At 57.8% G+C, this 10,413-nt stretch overlaps 1 protein-coding gene across 2 annotated transcripts in view; it reads right to left on the minus strand.

Moving 5' to 3' along the window:
* Nucleotides 1-10,413, minus strand: part of SLC12A5 (solute carrier family 12 member 5) — a 34,130-nt gene extending 23,717 nt beyond the window's left edge. Inside the window, exon 1 of one of the 2 annotated variants that reach the window (XM_007077788.3) lies at nt 10,293-10,413. In XM_007077788.3, the coding sequence (XP_007077850.1) occupies nt 10,293-10,413 (121 nt within the window). Of the gene's footprint in view, nt 1-2,859; nt 2,927-10,292 lie in introns of those variants that run through there. The other variant, XM_042979701.1, reaches the window with a different exon arrangement.

Below are 10,413 nucleotides of genomic sequence, written 5' to 3' on the forward strand. Positions count from 1 at the left end.
TGGCCCGAGACCCGGCTCTAGGGAGTCCCGCGCCGGTCTCCATGGCGACCGCGCGGGCAGAGAGCGCAGCGCCGAGCCCAGGCGGCCACGCGCCCGCAGCCGCTTATGTAACGCGACGCGCTGCGCGGAGCCAGACTCGGGGCCGTTTCCCAGCTAGGAGATGAGGGCCGGGGAGAGGGCGGCTCGATAGGCTGGTCCTGGGTCCCGCCCTTCCACCTGCCATCCGGACGGGATGCCAGGCCGCCGGCCTCCTCTGCCGGGGGGCTGATTTCGTCCCCTCCCTGGAACGGCGGGCGCACTGGTCGAGGGGAGAGGGGTGAGCTTCAGGAGTTCTCAGAGGAGCAGGGGGAACTGCGAAGGGGGAACTCGCCCCGAATTCCCAGAGCCAGGACGCAGGCTGCCGGGTAGCGGCGAGTGGCGCGCGCGCGAGAGGCAGGGCCAGACTGAGGCTGAGCCCTCTCCGCCTGGCCCCCGCCCCCGCCCCCGCCCCCTGGGAGCTCTCAGCCCGAATCGGCTTTCAATTAAGCTGCGGCGGCCAGAGCTCCCGGGGAGGAAACAGGCGAGCGGCGAGGGCTAAGGAGCCTCCCCCGGGGGCCTGGGGCCAGGCCTGGGGGAATCCCCAAGCCAGATTGGGGTGGGGGAGGGCGTCAGACCCCAAGGGGATAGGAGGCGTGGGGGCCAGACACAGTATCCTTGGGTTCTTCCTTAGTCCGGATGAACCCTCTTGCTCAGGCTATTCCCACTTCCCTGAGGTCAGCACCTCACATTCCCAGGTCCTCCCCTACATCCCCAAGAACCTAAAATCAGAGATGGCAGAGGCTGTCAATCTGATAGTCCCTCTTCCCTCAAGTCCAGCAGGTCCTTAGAGCCCCCTACCATCACCTTCAGGCATCGCCGGGAGGCCTTATCTTTCTGGGACCCCAAACTCCTGACCAGGTCCTGGACCCTACACATAGAGAGAAAGTCTCCAGATGGCCCTGCTACACTCAGAGTCTAGTAACTAATGGGGAGGGGGTAGAACGGAAGGGAGCTTTTAGCTGGACTCCTGTTCCACACACATAGATAGATGCCTCTTTTCTAGGCCTCCGGAGACCCCATGGAAACCCCAAGGCCCAGTAAGGCAGGAATCTCAGGATAGAGAAATCAGGGCTGGGGGATAGGACCATACCCCATATCTGGGGGGAGCAGAGATTCTCTCTCAGGCTGAGTCCCTGTCTTCAGAATGGAGGTATCTGAAGGGGATCCCAGATGGAAATGACACCCCCCACACACACACACACACACACACACTCGTTCCCGGGGCACCGCGTCGGGATGCCTGGATCTGTCGCAGACTCGACTTTGCCAAACCCTCTTCCCCCGGAGCCTAAGCCTGCTGGGGAGGGGGTCGGCTACGGGATGAGGTAACCCCAGGGTCACCCGGGAGATGGATGAACTAGCTGGCTAGCTGGTGGTTCTGACCTCTGTATACCACTCAACGTCAGGAAGGAAAAGAGGGTCTCAGACAAAGAATTGGGGACCCTGGTGCCCACAGCCTTCCCAAGCGGCCACTTGGCTCTGACTTGGATCCAGGATCCGGAAGACTTCAAGTCTAGGCTGCCAGTCCCTGGAAGACCTCGCTCTTTCAGTCCTTGGGGCTCTTTGGTCATTCCCCGGGGAGGTCTGCAAGAATCTCAGCCCAGAGGGTCAAGCAATGCCCAGGGGACCGTTTGAAAGCGCCGAGCGCAGACAGCCGGAGCGGGAGGCGCGCTAGTGCGCAAGGGACGCAGCGCCGCTGGAGGGTGGGGGGTGGGGGCGGCTGACAGCCGTGATGGATGGCTGAGACCGCTGGGGGGCGGCGGGGGGCCTGGGAGCCCGAGGGGGTGGCTGGCCCGAAGACCTCAGAGCGGGGAAACTGTGGAGGAGGGCGGCAGAAAGCAGGAGCGGCGAAAGGACCTGCTTCAAGCCCCCGAGCTCCTAGCGAGTCTCCGCACCCACCGCAGCGCGTCCGCAGTGTCCGCGCCGCGGCGGCGCCGGGGATTCAGCTGCTGGGACCCCATTCCTGAGGCCTCGCTGGGGAAGCTAGCAGAGCAGACTAGAAAACCTCCCCCTTGCCCCGCCCTGGAAACCTCACTGCCATCCCAGTGTACCGAGAGAGGAAGGGGAAAGAGGGAAGAAAGGAGGGTGATCTTGCTTCCCGTCCTGAATAGGAACCCATGGGTATGCGAGAGGGAGAGGGAGATTCCGCAAAGTAGAGCTGAAAATCTCCGGAGGAGGTACGCTTCAGTCTGAGGTCGGACCTCCGGCAGCTTTGGGGGAGGGGGGCCCCCGATTGCACCAAGTGTCCCCTTAAGGAGACACCACAGCCCGGACGGGGGCTGTCATATGGTTCCAACCCTCCATGGGTACCTTCCCCCCACCTTTCAGTTGGAAGTCTCAGAGCGAGGGACTGCAGCAGACTGCACCCCCCCCACCCCCTCCCCGCGTCGCCGGTCAACGCTCTGCGCCAGGACGCCGGGGTCCCTTCTTGAGGAAAGGAACCCTTCCTCCCGCCCGTCGAGGTCCACGTCAGCCCATTCTAGCTCTTCCATCCCCTTCCCACCGCCTCCCCCGCTTAGCTAACCCACGTCTGCCCCCGGACCGTGGGCACTGGCAACCCCCTCGGCCCCCAGCCCTGCCACGGGCGCGGCGCATTCCAGCACCTTGGACAGCGCCTGGCGCATTCCAATGGAGTAGGGCTCCAGGCCGCCGTGGGCGCCCACCGCCCAGGTCAGTCCCAGCCTCTCCTCTGAAGGAGGCGGCCCCCGCTCTGCCTCTAACCCTAGAGCTGCCTCCTCTCCTCGTCGCCCCCTCCCTCGCCGCCCCCGGGCCGCTGCTTACCGGGGTTGGCTCCCCCATCGCCGTCCTCGCAGTCCGTCAGGTTGTTTAGCATGGTGGCGGCGCGGCGCCGGGCCCGGGGATGGCTGCTCCGCCTCGCCCGCGCCCCTCTGCCCGCCTTCGCCGCTCGCTCGCTCGCTCTAGCTCTCTCTCGCTCTCCGCTCCACGGAGGAAGAAGCTGCAGTGCCCGCCCGCCCGGCGCACACACACTCGCACACGGACACACGCTCACACCCGCGCGCGCCCCCTCTCAGCGGCGGCGCTGCTCACCTCATCCCGTATGCAGGAGGCGTGAGCCACTGGCGGGGTTTTGGGGGGGAGCGCGAGAGGGAGGAAGAAGAGGAGACGAGGGGAGGGCAGAGCGCGGCTGGAGGCCCCCTCGCACGAAAACTGGGGGCTTGCACGGGTGGGATGGAGGGGGTGCTGCGGGGGACGGGGGCCTCGCCTCCCACGAGCAGACGCAGCTCCGCCCGCCCCCCACTCCCCGGCGCAGGCGGGGCCGGCACGTGGGCAGGTGCCATCCCGCGCCCTAAAAATAACGGCAGGGAACTAGGTCGCGGCCGCGGGGAGGCGGCCCCGCAGCGGCTGCCTGGCTAGGGGTCTGGGGTGACCCCTAGGGGGAAGGCGAGGAGTACTGATGCGGCGGGGGTGGGGCGCCATGGAATACGGGTCTCTGGGGATCCTGCCTGCAAAGCTGGGGAGGCCAACCCTGAAGAAGAGTGGAGAACCAGACCCTTTCCCAAATCGCTGGTCAAGAGGTTGGAACTTGGGGTATGTTGAGGCCAGAGCCCTTAGTTGAAGCCCTGTGCTGCCCCCAGGGGTTCAGGGTCACTGGGCTGAGCTGTCTGGCTCATTCTGTCTTAAAATGGGAGGAGTGGAACCTGAGGAGTTGCAGTGAACCCTGTCATTGTGCTTAGACTGCATCCCAGCATCTCACCCCCAAGACAAATCCCAGGAGTCCAAGGCAGGGACCCTCTGACTATAGAACGGCCCTGGGAACGAGATGCGATGAGGAGAGAAGGCAGCGGTAAGGTTCTAGGGATCTGGGACTCCCCACTAGGATGGTAGGAGGCAGGCCAGGGACAGAGTGGGGGAGGGAGGAATGAGGCCGTCAGGCGGTTTGGGACCAGATTTTCTCCTGGGGCAGGAGTGTCTAATCCCCTAATCCAGGATTGCTTTCTGAGGATTCCAGAGCCAGCATGCTCTCTGTGTTCCTCCCCCTCCCCTGACACCAGTCCTCCAGAAGCTTGATTGGGACCTCTCACAACCCCTAGAATCCAGACCTGAGCCAGTGGTGGAGACATCTCAGGAAGAAGCATCCCAGGTTTGGACCGTTTGTGTCTCCAGAAGATCGAAACACCCAAAGGGGAGAGCAGGTTAAGGGGAAATTATTTTCAGACTCACCCTAACCCCCAGCACTAGCCCTCTAAATTCCAGGAGAGTCCCAGGGCTGGAGAGGATCACATCAATCATCTTATCTAATAGACAGCTTTCACCTTATGAACTGGAAAAAAAAAAAAAAAAAGCTAAGGCCCAAAGAGGAGAAATTACTGCCTATGGACACTACGCCAGTGAATGGCAGGATTCGGTCTAAAATCCAGTTTGCTTTATTCCAATGTAGGAGTCTTCTTCAACATAATTTCTTTTAAAATTGGTCCTGCCTTCAATAGAAGGGACAAAGATACATTCAAACCAAACTGCTCAGCCGTCTCCGATCCTTGGCTACTAAAAAGGGAACAGGGATCAGTCTAAAATGAGCTCTCTCCTTTCTCTTGTGGTCAGGCTTCAGAGGTGCAGGACTGAAGTACCCCTTGCAACTGGAGGTAGGCCCAGAAGATCTTCAAGGGTCCTAAAAAGCCATCCACATGACTGGACACCCCATTCAAGGGCACGGCTTTTCAGAGTCACGGACAGGGCCTGCTGTTCAGAGTCCTTGTACGCATCTGTCAGTGGCTTCAGATCAGGTTGATCACAGTTTTTGGCAGCTGACGGAAAGGGGCTTCTGAGGGATCCACCAATAAGGTATCACTGCCACTGGGTTTTGTGGACACTGGAAGGACTTGTTAGGATGGAGAGCCAGCTATTCAGACAAGGTCTAAGAATTGGTTTTCTTGGCTTTCCCAGGGAGAAAACCACAAAAAAGGTGAGATGGGTTTGGCGTGGTGGCAGGGGTTAAAAGGACAGCAGGTGGATAACAGTGTTCAAGAATTCGTAAACACTCCACTACATACACACCCCACCATCACCACCACGAGCAGCAGCAGCGTGGTTTTTCCACTACTCTGTAGGGACAGGTAACATAGCAAAATGTGTAGCATGTTTGTCGGAGAAGTACTGTGAAATAAATTAAAGGCTGAGATTTTTTCCCCCAGCAATCTCAGATCTGGGACGTTCCCCTGGATCTGTTTCCATTCGTTTGTGGTCCAGAGCCCTGGCCACTCAGGGACTAAGCCCACCCACAGGAGGAACCTAGATCCCAGGGGAGTATAGGTGAAGGCAGAAGTGATAGCTCTTCCCCTGGATACCCCCTCCGCCCACCCTCACCAGAGCTTCTATCTCACAGGACATCTGGGATTCAAGAGATAGTGATGTTCTCCTGCCGTCTGCCCCCCAAGTTCTGTGTATCCCTGGGGAAAATTAAGTTGCTCTTTCTGGGCTTTAGTATCTCCATCTGCAAAATGAAAGGGTGAGGCCACATAAATCCAAGGGACTTCTTCCCACTCTGAAAGCTCTTAGTGCCCACTCCATTTATCTCAGACTAAAGCCATGGAGCCCTTCCTAAGGAGCCCAGACCAAGTAAGGAGACAGACCCCAGGGGAGACCCTGCCCGTTCAGTTCACACCCCCTGCCTCTGAAGGAGACTGATACCTATTCTGGCCTCAGGCCAACCCTCTGCCACGAGACTTTGAGAAAACACATTGCACGCATCTTCTGCACTGCCAGCCTGGCCTTGGCCGGTAAGGTCACCTGTAAGGTGACCCTCAGCCCTGAGCCCCAGGAACATGGCTGTCAGCTTAGCATCTCATCTCCACCCAGAGCCCTAGGAAGATTCCCCTAGGGCTAGGGGGAGGCTCTCATTAAACCAACACAAGATGCTAGAGCTAGGAAGGGTCCTGTTTCTGAATCTGAAAGCTCTAAAGTTCACGGCCCCCCGCCCCACCTTACGCTTCTCACAGAGAAACAAATTTCACAGAAGCTGCCTGAGTGTCAGGATGTGGGAACTGGACGAGACTTTATAAGTTATTTTTGCCCACCCCTCATTTACGGGGAAATTAAAGCCTCGAAGCGGAAAGGTACACATTTTCTTCATGGGGTGAACGTGTGGCAGACTGGGGACTAGAATCCAGCTCCCTGACCTCCAGGCCAGGGCTCCATCCGGGGAACCAGAATAGGAGGCCATTTGGAGGAAGCTGGAGCCACCTGACTGGATTTTCTTGCCACACGAGGCAGGCATAGCGTTGCTCTTTATGGCTTAATCCCTGTGCATCCTTATCTACATATCATTACCCCCATGACCTAAGCCACCCACCCCAGCTTTGGCCTCCTGGAGCCAAGGCTCCGAACTCCCTCTTTCACTCTTCTCTCCCCAAACTACATGCCGGTCCTCCAGACCCAAAACCCTCTCAGTGAATTGATGAGTCCAGCGCATAGCACACCCCACACACACAGGGCTCGCCGCAGAGCACGTCAACCACCATCGTCTCCGTGGCAACCAGGGGCTTAATTAACAGGCTGCAGCCCTGTCACCATGGCAATGGCACCCCAACAGCCCCCTATTCCCCTACAGATTCAACCCGTCTTCCCTCTTTCTCAATCTGGACCCCCTTCTCACTGCACCCACCACCCCCACCCCCACCCCACCTGGAGAGCTGGTGCCCGCAGATCGCTCTGGTTCATTGAGAAGAGGGGAGGGGAGATGAGGGGGATGAGAGAGAGAGAGAGAGAGAGAGAGAGAGAGAGAGAGCAGCCCGTCACCATGGCAACTGCAGCCCCGTTCATAACCAGTTTGTTGCCATGGAGATTCCCAGGGCTCACCTTGGGCTGAGGTACTGGGCTGTAAGGTTCTGAGTCCTGGCTTGAGGAAGGGGTGACTGCACAACAACCTGAACAGGCTGGAGATCTCCGGATCATATATTTATACCAATAACTCAGTGTCATTCCTCCCAATTTACAGATGGAGAGACTGAAATATGAGGTTTGGGTATGGGAGAGGCAGAGAACCTCACCCTTCTAGATCATCAAAGAATCCTAGCATTTTTAGGGCTAGAATGACCCTCAGATAGCTTCCTGTTCAAATCTTTTTTACTACAGATGAGGAAGTTGAGGCCCAGACAGGGAAGCAACGTGCCCAAGGCCACAGCACAGAGGCTGAGCTAGCGCGTGGATGGGCTGTACCGTGGTCTACCCCCTAGCATAAGGCGGCTCCTTGTCACTCATGGGAACACATCTCAACTCCCGTTAGCCTTAACCCGGGCCCAGGGTTCTTTCCAGTGCCCTGTCTCCCTCCACCAGAAACTGAGGCACAGTGGGAAGTGGTGTAAAGGGGTGGGGAAATAGTTCAGAGTTGTAACAACTGGCCCTGGGTCCACTTGTAGCCAGCCAAGTCACCGTCAATCTCCCCATGGTACCAATGAGGCAAATGAGGTATGGGGGCTGCAGCTGAAGGTTAGTGGTGGATTCAAGGATCAGCCTCTGATGTGCTGCTGTCACCCCTCTAAGCTATGTTCCCACTACAGCTGATCCTCCGGCAGCAGGAGGCACTTCTGCCAGGGACAAACTCCACTCGCTTGGTCCAGAGTTAAAGACAATGCTCGTACACAAGTGACCTGCCAAACGTCTCCCATCCACATGCTGCCATCTGTCCCCGTGGGCCTGGGTGAGGACAAGAGGTGGGGAAAACATCTCCTTGGGGCCAGAGGTGGACACGAGAACAGCTGTGGGAAAGATATCACCAGATTTTGGGTTCCCCTGGGGAGCCCTTTTCTACTTCCCCATGCAGTAACCTAGCAAGGAGGAGGTGCTGGACGCTGTCTCGGGGCCAAAGAGGTTAAAAGTCACCCAAAGCATTCCCAAGATGAAACTTCTAGTAAACTCATACACACAGGTACCCACTCCACAGACAAACACGGAAATACATCAACATGCCCATCAACACCCCGGAATACAGTGACACATATAAGCTCTGACTCACTGACCGCCCCACAGGTCATCAGAGCTCACGTGGGATGCTCCTCCCTCAAGACGCACAAAGACACACACACACCACCTCTGCCACGAACATACAGCATTCCAGATTCACATCCAGTTTGCACACATACCTGCACACCCAAAACTGAGAGCCATATTTTGCTTCAACATTCAGGAGCTTGGAAATGGGAATGGGAAGACCAATCAATCACCTTGGAATGAGAGAGAGGGCCATCTTATTCTCAGGCCAGGGGATGGGAAATGGGAGGAGAGGAGAGCAAGAGGAGGAGAAACGGAAGCTTTCAGACACTCTCCTCTCGTCTGATAAACATTAAGCACCTACTAAGTGCCAGGCTGTGGGCTTGGAACTCAGAACACAAAGATAAAAGGATATGGTCCCTGCTTTTGAGTTGTAGGAGACATACAAGCAAATAACTTGCATCCACTGGGACATGTGCTCTAATGGTACAGTGGGTGGGCAGGAGAGGAATGACTGCCTTTGCCTGGAAGCAAGGGAAAGTGAAAAGGGTTTTCAAGAGAGGTTAAATGAGCCATAACCCATAGAGTGAGTAGGAGTTTCCCAGCTAATGGAGGTGGGAAGATGAACACGGACAGGTATGCCCGGGAGCAAATGAGGAAAAGAGTTCAAGTACGGACTATGGGTTTGGCCTTTATCCTAAAAGCGATGGGGAGCTTGTGTGGAGGATGATTAGGACAGGATTGGAGGCAGGAAGACCAGTGAGGAGGCTGTGGCCGTGGCTGAGGCCTTGGGAGAAATGATGGAGGTTTGTACAGGGTGATGATGACAGGAAGAGAGATGGGGACAGATTCAGGATCAGTTGGGGGGGAGGGGTAGGCAAGATGTGAGGACCAATTAGATCTGGTGGGAAAAGAAAAGGAGGCATTGAGAATAGCTCCTGGAGTTCTGACTTTTAAAATTATAAGGATGGAAAGGACATTCATGAAAATAAGAAAGGCTACAGACAGTTGACAGAAAATATGAAGAATGGAGGGACCCCAAGAAATCCAAATGGCCATGTCCAGGAGGCGGTTGGTTCAGGGGCTGGAGCCCTGAGGAAATCCAGGCCTCCGTTTGGTCATCTACACAACGAGGGGGTTCGCTAAAGAAGCTCCTAAAGGGCCCCCTCCAGGGTCGTTGGTGCTTAGTTTTACTGCAGTCCGGGTGAGCTCACCTGCGGCTCAGCAGCGACCCCTGGCGGTCCGGGGAGGCTCTTCCTCCTCCCCGTGCTGGGGCCACTCCAAGCCGATTCGCTGCGTTTCTTCCAGACCTGAGGGGCTCAGAGCCAGGAAGGGGACCCCTGACAAGTGCCCCCTGGGGAGGAGGCTGTGAGAGCATCCAGGGTGCTAATTCTTCATTGAGAGCTAGAAGGATCCTTCCCCTCTCCTCTTCTGTACCCTGGGTGTAACTTCCATTACGAGACAACAGCAATAGGTCCTCGAAGAAGACGCCCCCAATCTAGCCTGAGCTTGTTCCAGCCAACCCTCTTCTGGGGCTGGAGCAGAGGGACTTAAATGGGTCCCCAAGGGTCGGGACTGGAGACCCCACAGAATTCTCCCAAGATCTAGCGGCCCGAAAGTAACTTCTCTTTCTTCCATCTCCTTCCCGGGATCCCCAGGCGCTGTCCCCTCCAGGGAAGCCGAGGATTGGAAGGTCCTCCAGGCACCAATCACCTGCCTAGCCGGCACCAGCCTCAGCGACCCAGACTCATTTTACCTCCCGCCCTCGACCCCACCCCGATCCTCCTGGCACAACCCGTTCCCTCTGGCCCCGCCCTTTTCTGCCCCCAAACAGAAATATCCTGCTTCCTCCCATTGCCTCTGGACCTACCCCTTAATCATACCGCCCTCCTCTTTCCCTGGTTTCACCTTCTCCTCTCCGGTCCCGCCCCTTACCCGAAATGACCCCGCCCCTTTGGTGCCCTCCAGTTCAGCCCCCTTTGGACTCTAGTCCCTCCAACGCAAGATCCGCCCCTTCGCCTATAGCCCCACCCTCTTCCCTGTGACCCCGCCCACCTCGAATCTGGCCCCTCTCCTCACCATTTCCCATCCAGCCTCCTTCCCACCCCTCTAGGTCCCCGCTCCTCTCCCATCTATGGCCCTAGGCTGAGACCACCCCACTGTCAAACCCCTGGCCCTGCCCCTTCCAACAGAAGACCCGCCCACCTATGCCCCGCCCCTTCTCTCGCCCCGCCCCCACGCCGCCAGGCCCCGCCCCCTGCGGCCTCTACCTTTGGCGTCTTCCCCTGAGAGGTGGCGGAGATCGGCTGCCGAATGCAGTTGGGACTCTAAGTCAGGGGTCCCGGCGGGCGCCGCGGAGGGCAGTGAGGTGACCGTGAACCTGCGGCTCAT

The sequence above is a fragment of the Panthera tigris genome, chromosome A3 (genome assembly GCF_018350195.1).
Source record: "Panthera tigris isolate Pti1 chromosome A3, P.tigris_Pti1_mat1.1, whole genome shotgun sequence".
Lineage (NCBI taxonomy): Eukaryota > Metazoa > Chordata > Mammalia > Carnivora > Felidae > Panthera > Panthera tigris.